This window comes from Manis pentadactyla, chromosome 1 (genome assembly GCF_030020395.1).
Source record: "Manis pentadactyla isolate mManPen7 chromosome 1, mManPen7.hap1, whole genome shotgun sequence".
NCBI classification, from domain to species: domain Eukaryota; kingdom Metazoa; phylum Chordata; class Mammalia; order Pholidota; family Manidae; genus Manis; species Manis pentadactyla.
In genome coordinates, this window is record NC_080019.1 from 193,640,165 (window position 1) to 193,660,785 (window position 20,621).

Sequence of the window (20,621 nt, forward strand, 5' to 3'; positions counted from 1 at the left end):
CCGCCCCCCTGCCCTAGAAGGGGAACCCACTGCGCCTCGGCCTCCTCTCCGCCGGGCGGCCGCGCGGCCAGAGCCACCTCGACATGTCCTCGGCCGGCGGCCGTCCTTTGGAGGCTCCTCTCTTGCCAGCGCGATCACTCAGTGAACTGTCAGCTCCTCCACGACCGGGAAGAGATGGTCGGCTCACCCACCTCATTCCTGCTGTGCTTGTAAGAAACATGCTGCTTCAGACTCTCCTTGCGGCTGAACAACTTGGCACATTCCTCACATTTAAACAGCTTGTCACCTACGATGCAAACCAATAAAAGCAGATTCACTACTCCAGACGCACCTGGGGGCACGGGACACACGGAGTACGCCAGGTCTGCGGCCGGGCAGCCCCCGCCAATGCAGCCACAGGGTATGCCCTGGCCGCCCCGTCCCGCCCTCTCCCCCTGCCCCGAGGCCCTGCCCTCCCCCACACTGACCTGCCGCGCCTCCCCAAAAGCCCCGCCTCCCCAGCACTCCGCCCTCCGGCAGCCCCCAGCCCCCTCTGGCCCCGCCCAGCTGTCCCGCTCCTTCGCCCCGCCCTCCAAGGCTTCGCCCCACCCGCCCCGCTCCCATCGCACCGCCCTCCCGGCCCCTCCCCTGCCCCATCGCCCCCCTTCCCTGGCCGGCCCCGCCCGCCATGCCCCACTCCCATCGCACCGCCCCGCCCGCCACTGCCCCATTCCCATCGCACCGCCCTCCAGGCCCCCATCGCCCCGCCCATCGCCCCACCCGTCCAGTTCCTTCGCCCTCCCCGGCCCCGCCCCTCCCCCGTCGCTCCGCCCGCCCTCGGCCCCGCGGACTCACCATGCGAGCGCACGTGCCTGCTCAGGTTGCTGCTGTTCTGGAAGACCTTGCTGCAGGTGCTGCACTGGTACACCCGCCTGTGCTCCCCGAGCTGCCGGACCAGCTTCCGCCGGACGCCGTGTCGGCTGGAGAGAATTAAACTCCTCTTGAGCGTGATGGTGCTACTCTGATGGTGGGGGAACCTGCCAGGGCAGACAGACGCACTGGTGAGACAGGCAGACGGTGCTGCTGGAGAGGAAAATTAAAGTTGCAGGCATCTTGGAACGGCCTCACCCACAACTCGGGGGGCTTCTACGAGGAGACACATCTTGACGGGACCGTGTCACCAGCCAGTGTTTTCCGTACCTGCCACATGTCTGACCACGTTTACTCTGGCCTCCAGGAAGCCAGGGGGACAGACTGTACCACTGTGATTTCTTACTTGGTTTGGCCTTTACTGCCTGAACCTGATTTTTAAAATTTCTTCTCCCTATTAAATGTATTTCTGATGGTAAGCCACCAAAATCCTCTCGGAAATAAGATTAAAAAAATAAACAGGTAAAAAATCAATCAATCAATCAATAAAAATAAAATAAACAGGTGACACTATTTCTGACAGTACTTTGGTCTCAGTCTTCAGTATTTCCATAGGTTCCCAGACTCCAGAACCAGGCACATTTTGACAATTGTGAGGCACTCCAAAAAGGGACCCCCCCCAAAAAAAACCCATCAACTTATTAAACTTCAGTAAACAAATTTACCCAGGTAATACTAAAATACAAATCTTTTCCTTGTTCACAAAAAGAAAAACAGAGCAAGGTATTGAATTCAGGTTACAGAAATCCAATACAGAACTGTTTTGATCATAGCGGCATTATTCACAACAGCCAAAAGGTGGAAGCAACCCAAGTGCCCACCACAGATGACTGGATAAACGCGATGTGGTCCATCCATACAGGGGAGCATTATTTAGCTTAAGCAATAGGACATACTGATGTGATGAGCCGTAAGGACACGATGCTTGGGGGAAGAAGCCAGTCACAAAAGGTCAAATCCCAGTGATATGAGGTCCCTAGAGCAGTCAAAGCTTCAAAGACAGAAAGTGGGATGGTGGGTGTGTGGGCTGGGGGAAGGGGACAGGAGTTGGTGTTAGTTAATAAGGATGGAGTGTCAGTTTGGGAAATGTTAAAGTTCTGGATATAGCTGGTGTGAAGGCTGCGCATGAATGGACTTACCACCACAAACCTGCACACTGAAAAATGTCAAGATGATAAATTTTATATTACACTGTGTATTTTACCACAATAAAATATTTTTAACTGCTTTCACAGGGGATGTGCTAGGACACTCCAGGGCTCTAGAATGCTCCTGCTGCTGCCCAAGCACACCCACTTCCCACCACAAGAAATAAACCAGCCCCCTGGCCCCTGCAGGAGGCCTTACTTTGGCACTGAGCCCGAGTCACTGGTGGTGGCAGCCAGCTTCCCCAACACCAGCTCCACGATCCGCTCATCTGGCGTCACAGCCACGGGCTCGTCTGGTGGGACCTCGGTGATGATCTCTGCCACTTGCTCTGTGCACAGGGGACAGGACAAGCTGTGTCACCACCAGGGCAGGGGTCAGAACACAATTGAACCAGAGGACACGCCCAAGGGGCCCGCCGCCAGGCCAAAGTTGTAGACATGGATTGCAAGACAGAAAAAAAAAGGAAAAGCTAGCATATTCTGGACTCCAAACACTTATCTGCACATTTACAAGAGGAAAATGTTACTCTTAAAGTGGAGCTCTAACTCATGAGTGTTTTTCAAAACCACAGCAGTTATAACACTGTTTCAGTCCCTTTTCATACCAACCAGACATAAAACATTTGGATACCAGGTGGGCTCTTTTAACTTACTAAATCAGCCCTCCTAGAGAAGTGGAAATACTAATTTTTTAATTAGAAAAGCCATACTGAGTATGTTTAAAAGCAGATACCATTTTGTATAAGAGTCAAATGTCAAATAAGCACAGTAATAGGCATCTAGGCCCAAATCTCTGGAAAAAACGAAATGTGGGAGGATTACACAAAAACACTAAGCCACAGGTTTCTACCACTTCACCTAATGCAACTAATGTTAGTGACACCATCACTTAATAAGCGTTCTGCCCCCTTCTCTACCCATTTGTAAAGAGGTAGGGAGACTGCCCAGGGCACGCTGAAGTCACTCCCCTTCTATCAGTTCCAAACAGGACACAGACTGGGAGCTGCTGCACACCCAGAGCAGGAAAGGGCACTGCTGGGAATATTCTTAAAAGCCCCTCTGCACTGTCTTGTTTAATTCTGAGAAAGAATGAGCATTTCTTCTCACTCACAAAGGGAAGCCTGGGCTATCCCAGATGGCAGGAAGGAAACGGCCCAGTGGTCGGTAATGAAGGTAGGGGGAGCTGGGTCTGAGCATTGCATCTGATCATCAGGATGAGTGAGGCCCGCCAGGAAGCTGCAGGGAGAGCTGGCAGAGGCCACATGAGGACCAAGGGGACACAGGCCTTGCAGGGACTGCACACCCAGAAAGGGGCATCAAAGGTCCCTCCGCACTCACCTGAGGATGCTGTCACAGAGCACGAGCTTTAACCACAGCCTGGAAACAGCATACAAACCCGAGCAGACAGTGGGGTACCCACACAGCAAACGAGGAGGAGCGGCCAGACCCAGTGTGCATGAGTCTTACCCCACATGCCGCCTGCAAGATGCCAGGCACAGGAAGAATGCCAGTTATGTGAAATCCCAGGATGGGCAAGACTGAGCCATGTGACCACAAGGAGGAAAGTGGCTGGGGAGAAGGAAAGGTTCTCTGTCCTGACTGGGGTCTGCTTACAAAGGTGAGCCCTGCTTGACAGGTGGTGCCAGCATGCCCAGCCTGCATACTCTAGGACATGTGCTCAAAGAGCCAACAGACCGAAAAGGACAAAAGCTTAGCCCTGCCTCCACACAGCCTCCCCACGTTGAGTTCCCTGCCCAGCAAAGAGGTGATGCGGCCTTGAGTCCCTCCACCTTCCCTGGGACCCACCTGCCAGGACCAGCCCCCTCCCAACTCACATCCCAGGACCAGCCCTCACCTGCTGGTTCTTTGTCTTCAGCGATGTCTAGAGACTGCTCTGGTCTCAGCGCTTTGGGTTTTCTCCCCCTTCGAGGCTTTTTCTTCTGCTCTTTGGTGGCACTGACACTGTTGGGAACTGAAGGAGGCTCCCCCTGGGGTGCCTCTGGCTCCTTCTCGGGAGTCACCTCATGCTGGCCGGCTGGAGGAAGGCCTTTGGCTTGCTCCAAGTGACCCAATAGATGCTCTGCAGGAGAGGGGAGCCAAGCCACAGGTGTGTGAGGAAGCCCACCCCCACCCCCATCTGGTTTGTTTAATTGTATTTGCTGAGAGTGTGCCCTCTGCATAGGCAAATAAACTTTAGTTCCATTGCTTTTGAAAATAAAAGCTTGTCCACTGCACCAAACACAACTACTTTAAAAAGTAAATTAGATGATAAAAGCACGGCAGGATCCCCAGGCACAAGTTCTGTGAAAAACAAAAGTGTGCCTTCACACAGATGTGCCAAGACAGACTGGGGAAGGACATGTCCAAATGGCAGTGTGGTTCCCTCCAGGCAGGACATTAGAGGTAATTTTAATTTTCTTCTTCAAGCATATTTGTAACTTATAATGTGTCTGTGAATACATAACACAATACCTTAAAAAGACAGTTTCTAAAGAGAATACTGCCAAGTGCTCAATTCAGGATAAACAAAACTGTGGCTTAAAGACACTGCATGAAAGCAAGACAACTTTGCCCTTTCCAACTGAAGAATGCTTTAAAGACTTTCAGAGACCGAGGCAACAGGTGGGCAGGAATGGGCGCAGAAATCCGGGAATGGACTGGCAATCCAGATGGCAGGGCCCCAGCGAGGAGGGGGAGGGATGCCCCACAAGGGGCAGCGCCTGTGAGCACACGGGCCTTTGGTATGCGGCGGCTGTTATTCTTCATTCATTCCATATCTAGGGCATGGTGCTGGGTGAGGGTCTCAAGGAACTCAGTATAGAGAGGGTTAGAGGCTCAAAAAGTAAACACAGCTAACAGGACCTGCACCATAGGGAGGGTTCAGCCAGAGAAAAGCCAGCTAATGAGCCCACTTGGCTGAAAAAACACCACCCCTTACCATTCAGGAGCTGCAGCTCGAGGAAGGTGGTGGAGCACACTTTACACGCCCACTGGCTGGGCTCTGAGTCCACAGGGGCGCTGTTCTCCGGGATGCCTGCAGCTGCAAGGAGTGGACAAAAGGTGAGCCCCAGCAGCGGCCTTCCTGCACAGCTCCAGCCCAGAGGGGAATGCCCCTGAGGGGTGACAGTGACTCAAAAATACCAGCTCGTCCTGGTGAGCACTCTCAGCATCCCTGGCCCCACTCTTATTTTTTTATTTTTATTTCTGGTTTATTTATTTATTTATTTTTACTTTGTTATCAATATACAATCACATGAGCAACATTGTGGTTACTAGATTCTCCCCACTATCAAGTCCCCACCACATAACCCATTACAGTCACTGCCCATCAGCGTAGTAAGATGCTATAGAGTCACTACTTGTCTTCTCTGTGCTATACTGCCTTCCCCGTGGCCCCCACCCCCGCTACATTTTGTGTGCTAATCAATCGTAATGCCCCTTATTCCCTTTCTCCCTCCCTTCCCCCTCCCCCCAGCTCTTTTCCCTGTGGCAACTGTTAGCCCATTCTTGGGTTCTGTGATTCTGCTGCTGTTTTGTTCCTTCAGTTTTTGCTTTGTTCTTATGCTCCACAGATGAGTGAAATCATTTGATACTTGTCTTTCTCCGCCTGGCTTATTTCACTGAGCATAATACCCTCTAGCTCCATCCATGTTGTTGCAAATGGTAGAACTTGTTTTCTTCTTATGGCTGAATAATATTCCATTGTGTATATGTACAACATCTTCTTTATCCATTCATCTACTGATGGACACTTAGGTTGCTTCCATTTCTTGGCTATTGTAAATAGTGCTGCGATAAACATAGGGGTGCATATGTCTTTTTGAACCTAGGATCATCCATTCTTAGGGTAAATTCCTAGGAGTGGAATTCCTGGGTCAAATGGTTTTTTTTTTTTTGGTATCATTAATCTACAATTACATGAAAGACATTATGTTTACTAGGCTAACCCCTTCACTAAGTCCCCCCCACAAACCACTTTAGTCACTGTCCATCAGCGTAGTAAGATGCTGTAAAATCACTACTTGTCTTCTCTGTGCTGCACAGCCCTCCCCGTGCCCCCCACACTATACATGCTAATGGTAATGCCCCCTTTCTTTTTCCCCACCCTTATCCCTCCCTTCCCACCCATCCTCCCCAGTCCCTTTCCCTTTGGTAACTGTTAGTCCATTCTTGGGTTCTGTGATTCTGCTGCTGTTTTGTTCCTTCAGTTTTCCTTTGTTCTTATACTCCACATATGAGTGAAATCATTTGGTACTTGTCTTTCTCTGCCTGGCTTATTTCACTGAGCATAATACCCTCTAGCTCCATCCATGTTGTTGCGAATGGTAGGATCTGTTTTTTTCTTATGGCTGAGTAATATTCCATTGTGTATATGTACCACATCTTCTTTATCCATTCATCTACTGATGGACACTTAGGTTGCTTCCATTTCTTGGCTATTGTAAATAGTGCTGCGATAAACATAGGGGTGCATCTGTCTTTTTCAAACTGGGCTGCTGCATTCTTAGGGTAAATTCCTAGAAGTGGAATTCCTGGGTCAAATCGTATTTCTATTTTGAGCATTTTGAGGAACCTCCATACTGCTTTCCACAATGGTTGAACTAATTTACATTCCCACCAGCAGTGTAGGAGGGTTCCCCTTTCTCCACATCCTCGCCAACAGTTTGTTGTTCCTAGTCTTTTCTATGTTGGCCATCCTAACTGGTGTGAGGTGATATCTCATTGTGGTTTTAATTAGCGTTTCCCTGATAATTAGTGATGTGGAGCATCTTTTCATGTGCCTGTTGGCCATCTGAATTTCTTCTTTGGAGAAGTATCTGTTCATATCTTCCACCCATTTTTTAATAGGGTTATTTGCTTTTTGGGTGTTGAGGCATGTGAGTTCTTTATGTATTTTGGATTTAACCCCTTGTCAGATATGTCATTTACAAATACATTCTCCCATACTGTAGGATGCCTTTTTGCTCTGCTGATGGTGTCCTTTGCTGTACAGAAACTTTTTAGCATGCTGTAGTCCCATTTGTTCATTTTTTATTTTGTTTCCCTTGCCCAAGGAGATGCGTTCAGGAAAAAGTTGCTCATGTTTATATTCAAGAGATTTTTGCCTGTTTTCTTCTAAGAGTTTTATGGCTTCATGACTTACATTCAGGTCTTTGATCCATTTTGAGTTTACTATTGTGTATGGGGTTAAACAATAATCCAGTTTCAATCTCTTGCATGTAGCTGTCGTTTTGCCAACACCAGTTGTTGAAGAGGCTGTCATTTCCCTATTGTATATCCATGACTCCTTTATTGTATATTAATTGACCATATATGCTTGGGTTTATATTGGGGCTCTCTAGTCTGTTCCACTGGTCTGTGGGTCTGTTCTTGTGCCAGTACCAAATTGTCTTGACTACTGTGGCTTTGTAGTAGAGTTTGAAGTCAGGGATCATAATCCTCCCCACTTTATTCTTCCTTCTCAGGATTGCTTTGGCTATTCAGGGTCTTTTGCAGTTCCATATGAATTTTAGAACTATTTGCTCTAGTTCGTTGAAGAATCCTGTTGGTATTTCCCTGGCCCCACTCTTGGAGTTTGACACACAGGCCCTTGTTCGTTCCTCCTAAGTACCCACATTTCATGGATGAGGACACTGAGCATGGAGGGTGGAGGCACAGCAGCCTGCTTCAGGGCCTGTCCCCAGGCACGGAAATGTGGCTCCTTCCAAGAAGCTAGTCCTGGGGGCCAGACGCATCTCTTCATGAGACTCCAAGAAAAAAATGCATCCTACAGACAAAACTGTCCTCCTTAGCCTCCCACTGCCCATACAGAGGGCAGAAGAATGTGTGCCCAGAGCCCATGTGCAAGGACAGAAATGCTCTATAACTGTACTGTCAGCGTAGCAGCCAGTGGCCCTGGGGAGATGCATTTTTAATTTTACTTAATTTGAATTTGCATTTATATGGCTGCCTGTCCCACCAGGGCAGAGCCTCCGGCCTCTCCTCGGCACTCCATATAGCCTGGAGATGATGGCCAGGGCTCCTGGAACACAGAGGGAGGCCCTGGCTGCAAAGAGGGAATTGCAGCCTCCTTTTTAACAAAAAAATCACTGATGCTCTTGTGAGACCTGAATGTTGGGGACATTCTGAGAGTATGTGTCCCTGATTTCCTGGCCCAGCTGGGTTTCCCTGAGTCCCGTGGGGCAGCCTGGCAACACTGGCCCACAGCCACCAGTCCTCACCACCACTCTGGCCTCTCTCACCGCACAGCCTGTTGATGCCCATGAGCCATCACAACTGGTCCAGGGCCACTCATACAGCAAAACTCCTAGGTCCTTAAAATACCACCCAGAATTGCGACTGCACATATGTACAGTCCCAGAACAGAGCACAACTCTTTCTGTATCAAACACTAGCAATCAGGCTACAAGGAATAGAAGAAAAAGAGGAAGGCCATTGCTGTAGTGGTTTGCATGCATTTTCTGAGTCTTCATAAGATAACAAGGAAGAAATACAAATGCAATATGACATTTTTTGTTATACTAAAACCAGAGCTGAGTCAGGAGCAAGTGCCTAGGCGGCAGGTGTTTGGGGTGCCCCATCCCGGCCTCTGCTCCTCTGCACTTGCATGCTGGGAACCCACTGGTTGAAAATTATCAGGAGATTGTGGACAAATGGGAGCTGGAGCCCAATTCCTGCTTCGCACTCACCTCTGCAAACACATGTGGGAGCTTACAGAAAAGCACACCAGCAGGTGGGAGTCTCAGGGAAGGAAGCTGAGGAGTGGTTAGCTGTGAATCAAGGCCACTTCTTCACTGCAATGGGCTGTGGTCTCCCACAATAAGGTTTCCACCCCCACAAATGCAAATGCAAACCAACCTGGAGCAAGGACCCGGGAGCTCTGCTGCCCACATGGCGGGACTAACTAGGAGAACTAGTCGTGACTCCTGCTCCCTCATCAAGGGAAGTGCTCTGCTTCCCAGAAATGATCTTTAAAAGATTAAGAATTTTTAAGAAAAAGAAATAGCCAACAATCAGAAGGCAATTCTTGACTACCAATCACTTAAATGACCATCGAAGCAAAAGGCCACACATTACAGCTACGAAAATGAGGCCACAGAGACAGAATTAACAAGGAAACACTGAAGACAAGATGGTAAGTAAGAATGAGCATGTAAGTAAGAGGAAGCAACAAAATGGCCTCAACTATATAAAAACTCACAGGTTTTCAAAAGACTAGAAGAGAGATGGCAGAACCCACAGGGACATGAAGTAGCTTGTTGGTCACAAGGGGGTGGAGTGCAAAACCATACAGAGAAAGAAGTTCTAGATCCTGACTATGGTGGGGCTTACACAACTGCACACTTTAGTCAAAGCTCTCTGGACTGTACACTTGAAGAACTGGTAAGTTTTGTTACATGTAAACTATTATGTCAACGTGATTTTTTAAAAATACTATGTTAGTAATAAATACAGAGTCCTTGTTAAAACGGTGATGTTACATGTGATTCAAAATAGTTCCCCAAATGGTATGAAATGTGTTTCTATTTAATCTGCTGGTCACGACAGCTGATTCTGAACCCGACACGCTCACCCATTATGACCATTCGTGCTTCTTGGGCCTTCATATGTCCAACAGGCCCAGGTTTGTGTGAAGAAGGAAAAACAACAACAATGTGAGCTCAAGAAAAATTAGAAAAGCAAATGCACTACCAGAAGAAAACAGTAAAAATCAGTTTTTTAAAGAAGCATGTCACTGCTCTTTCAGGTGGAAGCCACCTTTTCTCTGTATCTCCTGCCACCTCCAAACTGGCCGGTCACCACGACAGAGACGCACGCAGAAGCAAATCCAAAAAGGAGACAGAATTAAGCCGGTGAGGCTGGGCTCTTCTGATGCTCCCCGGAAAGAACCTGAATGATTTACAGGGAAGACCGCTCCCTGTCGTCAGCCCCAGCACATCCTTCTGGAACACACTCATGGAACCCCGGCCCCACTCACCGTGTTCTCCCCACCCACCCCCGCCCCTGGCTTTGGCCCAAAGGCACAGTGGTGGCCACACAAGGCCCCTCCCCTCCACCGTACAGCCCGTCTCAAGGGCACGTCCAGGCCTGGGCCAGGATGGGGAGGCCTCAGTGCTGAGGCCAGGGGAAGCCACCTCCCCGTCTGTCGGACCTGGGTGATGGGCACCAGGCAGCCGCCACTGGCTCTGTGTTCTGGGTCTGCACAGGTCCCGGCTTCCACTCCAGACTCCAAGAAGCGGGCAGGGGAGTGTTCCCCATGCGCAGCTACGGTAGGCGAGGAGCTCAAAACGCACACTGGAGAAGGTGCTGGAGGTGGGCAGGGTTCTAGAAGGTGCCCTGTGTCAGGAGGGGGCTCCTGTGGAAGGTGGGGACGGGCTTTGGGGAGGGGCTGGGTGGGGTGCGTGGTGAGTCATTACTGATTCGCCTGCAGATGCCGGTACAGTGGCGGGAGTCACTGGGGCCCTAAGCTCATGGGGCTGCGGAAGTAAGCGCCCACTGGCGGGTAAATGCTCCGAGTGCTCATTGGTGGCAAAAGAAACAAGGAACCCAGCTGAGTCGATCGTGGTCAATGGCTTCCCTACATTTCTAAATCCTTGCCACTTGTCCCCAAACGGAGAGTGAAAACCCTAAGATGTACTTCTAAAATTTTAAAGTACCTAAGTCACTTCTTTATTTTCCCAATTCAAAAGCTTGTTTAGGGTGACGGTGCCTTCCAGTTCCGCATGATCTTGGCATAATTAATGGTGTCCCATGTTCTTAGAAGGCCAGAGGAAGAATCACACAGTCACCCTAGCATTCCAGAATAAGAGCTATTAGGAAGCAGCTGCGTTGGTCAACACAGTCCCAGACTAATTTCATCAGAATCTATTTTCTCAAACTCAGCTCCAGCTGAAAGAGTTTACCTATAGGTAAAAGGCAAATAGAACAACTTTAACTCTGATAAGGAGTGGCAATCTTCACTTTGAATTTGACCTTGAGAGTCAGGGAAGGGTGTGACATCACCCAGGACACAACTCCAAGGTCAGCCTCTAATAACCCAAACCCCAGTGCACAGCCTTGGCTGGTCCCGGAGGGACACTCCGCTCACCAGCTGCTCAGGTCACAAGGAATCAGGACACGGGAAACCAGGTCAGGAGGGGCTCTGAGAGCTCGGACAGCACAGGGGCGCCGGCCTTGCCAAGCTGGGAAGTGAAGCCTGATCCAGCAGGGCACCGCCGAGCGGGGCCTCCTCAGGTGGGGGGCCAGGCCATGTGCCTGGTTTTAACAAATCCTACAGGGTGGGGCTAGGAGCAGCCAGGTGACCAGCTACGGGTCTCTCCAAATCCTGTCTGCCCCAAAAAGGTCACAGTCTTCCTCTGAAAATATCTCTGGGAAGGGGGCAACCCTCAGCAGCAACCAGAGTCGAGTGCAGGAGGCTGGTTCCCCACTGACACTGCCCAGGGGCATCCACGGAGGCTCCACACTCCACCACCCCAGCCAGCCTGCAAGGGGTTGAAGAGTGGTCCCCCGAAATTCACGTGCACCTGGAACCTCGAGCAGGGTCTTTGCAAACATCATCAAGTTCAAATGGGATCACCCTGGATTACAGGGGCCCTCAATCCCGTGACTGGTGTCCTTACAGGGCGAGAGCACAGAGGCCACACAAAGACAGGCAGGGCTGGGGGATGCATCTACAGGCCAAGGAACACCAAGGGGTCCCAGCAACACCAGAAGCCAGGAGAAAGGCCTAGAAAGGACTGTTCTTCACAGCCGCCAGAAGGAACCAACCCTGCTCACACCGTGACCCTGGGCTCAGGACCCCCAGACTGAGTCAGTCCATCCCTGTTGTTTAAGGCCCTGTGCGTGGCGCTGTTCCCGCAGCCCCAGGACTCCTCCCCACACACACTGCCTGGTGCTTAACCAGGAGGGGCCCATTGGGGAGCCTTTCACTAACCACAACCTCAACAAGCACACGTGACAGACCAGAACCTCCCAGGTGTGCAGACTCACTTGTAGAGCTGTTTTGTATCACATCATGTTCATTATAAAAAAGAAACCATTTCCTTGCCAGAATTCTGCCCTTTTAGGGGTCAGAAGAAAGTGCCTATTTCAGCCCCAGCAGTAATTGTGGCTGCCCCTGGGAGGTGTCAGGCTGGAAACCGCCGCTCCAACGAATCACAGCTGCCAAGCGTCACGGACTTCCTATGGCCTCAGGTTGCACATGGTGAGTGGGCAGAAAGGAGTCAGACTCCAGGCACTTGACAAAGTGGGGCTCAGGCCCTGGGCCAGCAGGTCACACATTCTGGATTGTTCTTCCAACAGGAACACTGCCTTTGGGCAGCATTCCTATACGACCTTCACTAGGGCTTTCTCTGAACACACACGCACACACACACTCACACAGATGCATGTCCTGGGCACACACCCCAAATCCGGGAGCTACAAGCACCATCACTCGAGCCAGATTTCAGGTTCGAATCCTGCCTCCTGCATTCCCAGCTCTGTGACTGGGGGCAGGTTCCTTAGCCTCTCTCTGTGCTCTTGTCTCCGCTGTCCAAATATAGGGACACTCATCCTGCCTAGAGGACGGGAGGATGAGTTACTCTGCAGAGCCCTGGGGCCAGAGCTGAGTATTAGCGTGTGGTGTTCAGTGCCTAGATATGCAAGGGTCGAACTTCCCACCAGCCATCTGTGTAGGGCTGAGCTTGTCCAACTGTCTATCAGCCCAGATATTTAACAAGCAGAAAACAGACCCAGGCATGGGGGTCAAGACCAGCCCCTCAGTGCTTCCCACACCCACCAGCTCACAGGCATGATTCCCTCACTGAGGTCAGTGACTGTGGTGACCAAGGAGCCATCAGTACCCATGCACAGCATGAAAGAGGCAGGGGACAGGGCAGAAATCTGGGCATGTACCGTGGGCACTGGGGCAGGCCTGCTTCAGCATGGGCTTGTCCATCTTCTTGGCGTAGAAGGCCGCATACCACACCCGCAGCTCAGTGCCGGCGGGGATGTCGCGCGACGTGGTGAAGTACACGTCGCTGCCGTGCTGGAAGGCCGTCAGGTTCTGGTGCTCGGGCTCTGCCGCCGGCCGCACCAGCATCATCCAGTTGCAGTCATCCTCATTGGAGGTGTCGAAGCACACGGGGTGCCTGTCCTTCTGGAACACCTGCAGGTCAGCACAGCCGCCATGGACGGCAAGGGAGTGGGTTACCCAAGTCTACACAGCAGCATGCATGTGCGGGGGCTCCTGAGCAAGCAGTGCAGACAGAGGTGTGTGGAGCCCGGCCAGGCTCCCCAGAGGACCCATCTGTGGTTTACAGTGGGTAGCAGGGTCACTGGGGGACCATGTGGCTTACACAGACCAGGCTGGTCACAGGCAGAAAGCAGCAGACACAGCAAAAGGCCCAGGTGTCATCGGGCGGCCCGGTGGGGAGTCGGAACACCTGCTCCAATTGGGAATTAGGAGGCCTAAGTTCTGCTTGTGATCCAGGTGGGCACCTGAGTTCTACTGCTGTCCCAGGAAGCACAAGGAAACCTGAGTTGTACCCTTGGGCTCCACATGGGACCTGTTTTCTGGAATTATCAGGACCCCTAAGTACCATATGTATGGCCCAGGTGGGAACTGGGACATCTGAGGTCTATTCATGGTCCAGGCATAGAATCTGGACACTCAGATTCTCCTCAATTTTCAGATGCGCCATCCGAGTTCTATCCCTGCTCCGGTGGCGGGAGGATGCCTGACTTCGGCTCCCGGTGTAGCTTCCATTGGGACACCTGAACTCTGTCCCCGGTCCAGGTGTCATCTGGACACCTGATTTCTACACATGGCCCAGCTGGGATTTAGGTTATATGAGTTTGACTTGTAGTCCCAAAAGGCATCAGGACATCTGAGTCCTTCTCCTGGCTCTGTTACAAGTGTGTCTACTGACTTCAGCAAAATTCCTCAGTCTTTATAAGCCTGCTGTCATCTGTAACATATCATGGTTGCTTTTTGGATTAAATGCGGGAAGGGAGCTGGGGGAGAAACAGATATTTTGAAGTTCAAAGTAAGTGCATGAGTACACGCGGTTCTTGTCCCCTATTTTCCGACACAATCATTGCTTCCTTCTGTAGGAAGAACTCTCCCTCATCCTGAACTTTTCCTGTAGGGACTTCCCATTGCTAACAAGCTAGAGGCCACTCAAAGGACGGAGCCCTCGGAAGTGAAGGGAGGGTGCAGAGGGAGCCACCAGGTGCCTAAGGACCCCCAGCCATGTGGGGTCATGCTCCCAGTGGGCCTCCACCCCCCCACTGGGAGGCATAAAGCTGCCCCCAGGCACATAGTTGCTCAACACTGAGGGTGTGCTGAAACAACTCAAAACCACACGCAGACCTGGAGAACCCAGTCACTGAAAGACACCAAATGGGCACCAAAAAAGACTTTCCCAAAGGGCATCAGCCCAACCACATGCTCACAGAACTGTATGAATCGACCAGCCCCAAGCCTTTGTGGGGCCTGGCCTTAGGCCTCTTTGCATGATTCCTTCACATAAAATAGACTTTCTTTTTCTTTTCTGTAAACAAATCAAATGCCACTCTTTTCTCCCATTTTGCTGAAGTCTGCCTTGTAAGCTGAATTTTTCAAAGGGTTGCTAAAAATTTGAGGTTGTCTATTTCCCCTCTGACCTGAAACATTTGCCTCTGTAGGTTAGCTGTTGGGCTGCAAGCACCCTGTTCCTCACTGGTGTATTTCACAGATACACAAATGTTCTGGGCAGGGGGCTACACCAGGGGTGGGGACAGAACCAGAACAACACTGGTGTCCCTGGCCTCATGGCCCTTCCACAAGTCTTATGTTAAGTACCTGAAGTCCCTTCTGCAACTAACATTCATTTGTTTTTTCTGTTTCACATAAAAGCTATCTTTTTCCAGTCTGATGTGCTTTTTAGAGCTGCCAAAGTTTGTACTGGTGCCTAATGGCTGCCTAAACAAAACACCTTCCATTTGAAAGAGCTCTGCAAAGTACCATCTACTCTGCATAGGTGTGACAATAGCTATACAGACATACTCCTGCAAAAAACCCAGAAATCACCATGCTCTAATGCCTGCAAGATTGACCTAGGGTGTCCTGGAGAAGTAAAGGCAACAATTTGGGTCTCCTCTGGCATATGTAATACACTCTCAAGTTTTGCAAAGTTGAAAATCAGAAAATGCTAACTTAGCTTTGATGCTTTTGTGATATAAAAACAAACTAAAAAAAGAAAAGAAACATGTCTTGAAAATTAAGAAGAACTATAATATTTAAAGCTGTTTCCAAGATATTTATAAATCACTGAAACTCAGTGGTTATAGCTCCCCATTGGCACAGGAGGAAGGTCGGAAAACATCCGGTTGCTAATGTGCTGGCACCAGCCTCTACCTTCAGGGGAAACGCAGACTCCTTCTCCCATTTGGCAACCCTCCTTGACTCAAACGGACCAAACTGTGTCCGCTTCACGAGCTGAGTTACGGCAAACACTCCCTCGGCTCCGTCATCCAGTCGTCTGATCTCCAAGTTGGAAGGAAGGGATGACCTAGAAATTGAATAAAACAAGAAACTCTCAGCTCCTGAGCACCTGTTGGCTGAGGGGAGTGCCAGAGAAAGACAGCAAAGTGCCCCACACTCAAACCAGGGAAGGGTTTCCAGCTAGGTTGAACTGGGGAAGCTGCAGCCTTTTTAACTAAACTAGGAGAATGGCAAGGATGTGACACTGGAGGAGGAAGGCATGTGGGCCAAGATCCCAGCATGAGCCGAGGCGTGGGGGCAGGGCAGACCCCAGGGCACCGGGATGGAGCAGAGTCCCTCCCAGGAATGGGCAGAAGGATGGCTGAGCCCAATCACAGAGGGCTACTCTTCCCACCAGACTTCTGTGGGCAACAGGCAATTACTAGAGGCTTGGGGGACTATCTCTAGGCAAAAATATTAATCTCCTTGTTTTGAGAAGTTAAGTCACAGTGAGAAAAAGTAAAGAGGCAAGGAAAATACGTTGGAAACCTAAAAATAATACCGATAAGATAACAAGTTCAGCGCCTCCGTGTGCCAAGCGCTGTGTCCTGTGTGATGACGACAACCTCACAGGGACACTGTTATCCTCCCCACTGCACAGGTGAGGCCACCAAGGTGTGGACAGAAGACAGCCTCCTCCAACTCCAGACAGCTCCCACATGGCAGACGTGGGCTGTGAACTGGGCAGCTGCTCAGAGCCCTTGCACTGGCCTGCCAGGTGACATTGCCCCTCCGGGAAACACAATGGCAGAGCCCCCGAGGCTCCTCACAAGGCCTGAGGATGTTTTTCCAGAAGCCACGATGACTTTGCCTTGTTACCGGCACTGATGGCCCAGCGCCCCCAGCCCCCGAGCCCGCCTTGCCCTCTGCGGGCATCTGTCAGATGGCAGGCCTCGACCTGGCCACGGAGAAAGCTGAATGAGCAGGCCCACCAGCTGGGCCGCGGCGCCCGCCACACAGATGACTCGGCCCGCCGGCCCTTGCGTGGCTGCCGTGCTGCATTCCCGGCAGCGCTGCTCCTTGGGAGTGGGACGTTCACTCTAATGCCTCTGAAACTCCTCTTGGCGCCTCCTGGTGGCCGGCTGCGTGGTGCACAGCGGGACAGAAATGGCGGGTGCCCTTGGGCGTCCGAGGACGGCCTTTCTCGCAGCCCTTCTTTCTCCTTCCTCCCTCTTTGCAGACAGAGAGGCTGCCAGGCTCTCGCCACAGTCCCCGACCCTGTCTGGCAGGCAGGACTGTGAAAACAGCCTGAGGCGCTCACTCACCTTGCCCTGCTTAACACAAAGGAGTCTTTGACCGTGACCACAGGGCCCAGCTCAGGACACTCGGAGTCGTGGTACTGGCCGCAGTCCTCACACCCTGCAGGCAGACATCTGGGCGTCAGAGGGGACGGCAGGCAGAGATCTGGGGCTCCAGGCCCGGGAAGCGCAGACTCCCTGCCTGCCACGGGTGACCGGCATGCCCCCCACCAAGAAGACCAAGCTGTGCAGCACATTTCAAAGCACAATCACCTGTATGTTGATGGAGAACATGATCTCCCCAAGGAATGAGAATAAATGAAAACTCACCAATTTAGCCTGTTTATTGTAAATCAAACATCTTGTAAATCTCTTTCTAAACCATTGGTCTACTTTACTGAATCAGCTGCCACTCCCTGCAAAGGGCCCTTTGCCAGGAGGTCTGAGAAAATTGGCTCTTCCACAACCGCACCTCTGCAGTGCGTTTCTCATGTAATAAACTGTGTTTCTTAAAGCAAGCAAAATAGCTTCAATTGTAAAAGAAAGCGGTGCTACATCATGAAAACACAACGTGGACAAGGCTTTGCCCAGACAGCAAGCACTGCGCCCACGTGCATCTGAGGACAGGCCACTTACAGACGAACATGATCTCCTCGCTCCCATCGTCGGCCATCTCCGACACCTGTCGGGACACCAGACAGCGCTGTTAGTGATGAGCTTTCTGCCAAAGGAATTTTTAAAGATGACTCCTGCTAAAGGCCCCCAGGAGCCTGAGCAGGAACTGTAGCTTGTCTTCAAAGGCAACATGCAGTGGGGTCTCCTTTACTGTGGGATGGGGCTGGGGGCTCTGAAAGGTTTTCTCGCCTAACATAATGCCGTTTTTAATGAAGGCGACAGATCGGAATGGCCCTCAGACCAGAATGTCTCTGTGACCTCAGGCTCACATCTTTTTATATCATCTGTAAAGTAATACCTCACCATTTTTAAAAAAGCCCGTTTTCACGTACTACTTCTTTTTTCCCTCCTCTGTCGCTGGACAGCAAAGTCCTCAAGGGCAACAGCAGCGCATGCAGCCTGTCTGTCTGCAGCACCAACCTGTGCCCAACACACAGCAACACGTGGTGACCCCTGCTTCTCCGGGGACTAAAGCTGCATGAAGGGGACTCTCCTGCTCCCCACAAAACCCCTTCCATCCGGCCCCTTCTGTTTCCTACTGACCCTTAAGGTTCACCTCAAGAACCACTTTCAAGCGGGCTGAGCCTAGGCACCCCCCACATTTGTGGGGTGATCTGACATCTTAATTATGGGGCCCTGGATTCCTGACCGTGAAGCAGAAGTAAAAGTGCTCGCCTCATGCAGTTCGGGAGGGGTGCCAAGTGCGATGCACCCAGCATGTACCCCTGGGCGATCGGTCCCCCTCTCTGCTCCTACCACCCCATATAGGCCAACCCCACAGCCTTGCAGCCCACCCTGCGCGAGCCCAGTGTGCCTGGCAGGTCCTGCCTGGGAGAGGCGTGCAGGCGGCACTCCAGGAGTGCCAGCCCCATGCGCCTCGTGCCCCAGCTCCGTCCCGGCAGCCTGAGCAAGGAGAGGTGGGTGGTGGCAGCCCAAAGGAGGGCTCGTGCCTGCACAGGTTTCCAGGAACAGGGAGAGCTGGGGGAGGTGGGGGAGTATCACTGGGGAAGACGACTCAGCTCCCAGGATACAGGGCAGACACGGGGCTTCCACTTGCCCTGCAGTGCCAAGGAGACGTCACCAGGCGCTCGTCCTGATGCAGCACAGCATCCGCTCTCTTTCCCCGGGTCACCTGTTTAGATTAGAAGGCGCCTTACGTGGCCCTAGCAAGTTTAGCTTAGGGGTTCCTGCTGGACAGGTACATGCGTGTGGTGAGAGGCCAGTCTGGAGTGGGGACCACAGGTCACCAGCAAAAGGTGAAGAGGGACAAAGAGGCAGAAAAACACAGAGAAACCTGCTTTACTGAGTTACTGAGTTGCTCGAGTGCCCGAGGAGCCTGAGCACCCACCTGCCGCTGGCAGGAGCCCACCTCACAGCCAACACCGCTCACGGCCCAGGGGGCCTGCAGAGGCAGTGGCGGGTTCGACCCACCCTGCAGTGGGGCCACGGCAGAGCACGGGACCTGCTGCTTGTCAGAATCGGGGTGCGGGTGGAGGGGCCGCCCTCGGTCTTTCCTTGTGGGAGCCTGGATCAATCCACTCAGGCCTGGTGCGCCTGCCTCTCCTGCTGCAGCGCTGGCCTCTCAAGGGGAGGCGAAGCAGACCGTCTCCTGTCCCCCAGATGTCCCCAGAAAAGCTGCTCCTCCAAGCATACCTGCTGGGAGAGGAAACCAGCTGAGACTTTTTCAAAGTGGCCACAGGAAAAAAACAAGCAGAGACAAGAAACACCTCCAAGTTTTATCTTTTTAATTATACTGTATTCTTGTCGTATTTTAGAGTTTGAGTACCAAGAATAACATCCTTTAGTAGTAGCATGTGGTCCCTGAAACATGGCCTCTGAAATGGCTCTTTAAGCCCAAGAACACAGACCATAGCCACCCTGGGCAGCAAGTCAGGCCTGAAGGAAGGGAGCATCTTGGAGACTGGGCTCTTATGGCAAAATTCCTTTAGGGCTCAGAATATTCCTTTGAAGAAAGATGGTCCAATCTCCAGACTTTTGCAGCATAAGAGAAATTCCAGAATAAGGGGTATACATAGTGGTATTTTAGGAAAAATGACAGAAAGACTTAAGTGTAAGATTCAGCCATTTTAACTACCAATCTTGGGAAAATTTACCTTACACCAGTGGTTCTCAAAGGGTGGTCCCTGGACCAACAATAGCAGCTGGAATTTCCCAGAAACACCCAGAAATTTCTCAGAAATGCATGGGCTTGGCCCTTCCCCAGACCCACTGAGGCAGACGCACTGGGATGGGATGACACCCTCTGGGTTTTCACAGATCTCTAGGTTACTGAGGCAGCCCAAGGCTGAGAGCCACTGCTCAACCTTAAATCTTTTTAAAACTTAACATGCCAAACTACTAAAAAACCTACCTACCATAGCCACGATCACTGGGAAGCATAGCAACAGATTCAGGGACCCACATTATCATCAGTCGGTGAGGTTCAGAGCATGACCATCTGCGCATAAGTTGGCAGGAAATGGGGAGCAAGGGTAGGTGGACAAATGCTCTCCGTGACACCTGGACTCACACGGCAGGTCCCAGGATGACAACTGTTAAAAACAGTTTGGAAAAAGAAGAGGAGGAATGGAGAGGAATCAGTCTATCTGACTCCAGGCTTGATTATAAAGCTACAGTAAAGGCTGGAGTCCCGGTGAAGGGACGGAGATGCAGCAGCGGAAGCCGCCAACAGGCCCGCACAAACATGCCCACCTGACAGCTGACAGAGGCGGGCTGCTGCCCAGGAGGGGAAGGCCACTGCGGCCACAGCACCAGCACACCCGTGGGAAACACGGGATCACGGCCTCACATCTTACACAAAGATCACATCCCCATGGGACATACCTGAAACATTAAACAGTCAATTTCTTAGAAAATCTTCACGATCTAAGGCTAAGCAGTTTTGAGATTTGTCACCAAAAGCATAGTCCATACAAGGAAAATTAAACTGGGCTTCATCAAAATTTCAAATTTTTGCAAATTTTATAGAAGGAGCTATTAAGAGAGCTAACAGTTTGTTGAGATCTGGCCTCAAGTTGGACACCAATTGTGTACAGGGCTGATCAGTTCGCCTACGGACAGTGCTGCAGCGTTCGAATGAGAAGCTTTTGAGCCCTGTGGATGTGCTCACACACCTTGCTGCCT

General features: G+C 51.3%; 1 protein-coding gene across 4 annotated transcripts in view; it reads right to left on the reverse strand.

Moving 5' to 3' along the window:
* PRDM15 (PR/SET domain 15) overlaps positions 1 to 20,621 on the reverse strand; it is an 80,047-nt gene that overhangs the window by 38,319 nt on the left and 21,107 nt on the right. For 3 of the 4 annotated variants that reach the window (XM_036876885.2, XM_036876884.2, XM_036876887.2), the window contains exons 2-11: positions 18,826 to 19,130; positions 17,439 to 17,484; positions 16,830 to 16,923; positions 15,439 to 15,592; positions 12,954 to 13,206; positions 4,996 to 5,097; positions 3,913 to 4,137; positions 2,257 to 2,386; positions 835 to 1,016; positions 192 to 286 (exon numbers count right to left, since the gene is read on the reverse strand). In XM_036876885.2, the coding sequence (XP_036732780.2) occupies positions 192 to 286; positions 835 to 1,016; positions 2,257 to 2,386; positions 3,913 to 4,137; positions 4,996 to 5,097; positions 12,954 to 13,206; positions 15,439 to 15,592; positions 16,830 to 16,923; positions 17,439 to 17,475 (1,272 nt within the window). In that variant the 5' untranslated portion in view covers positions 17,476 to 17,484; positions 18,826 to 19,130. Of the gene's footprint in view, positions 1 to 191; positions 287 to 834; positions 1,017 to 2,256; positions 2,387 to 3,912; positions 4,138 to 4,995; positions 5,098 to 12,953; positions 13,207 to 15,438; positions 15,593 to 16,829; positions 16,924 to 17,438; positions 17,485 to 18,825; positions 19,134 to 20,621 lie in introns of all 4 variants that reach the window. The other variant, XM_057504841.1, reaches the window with a different exon arrangement.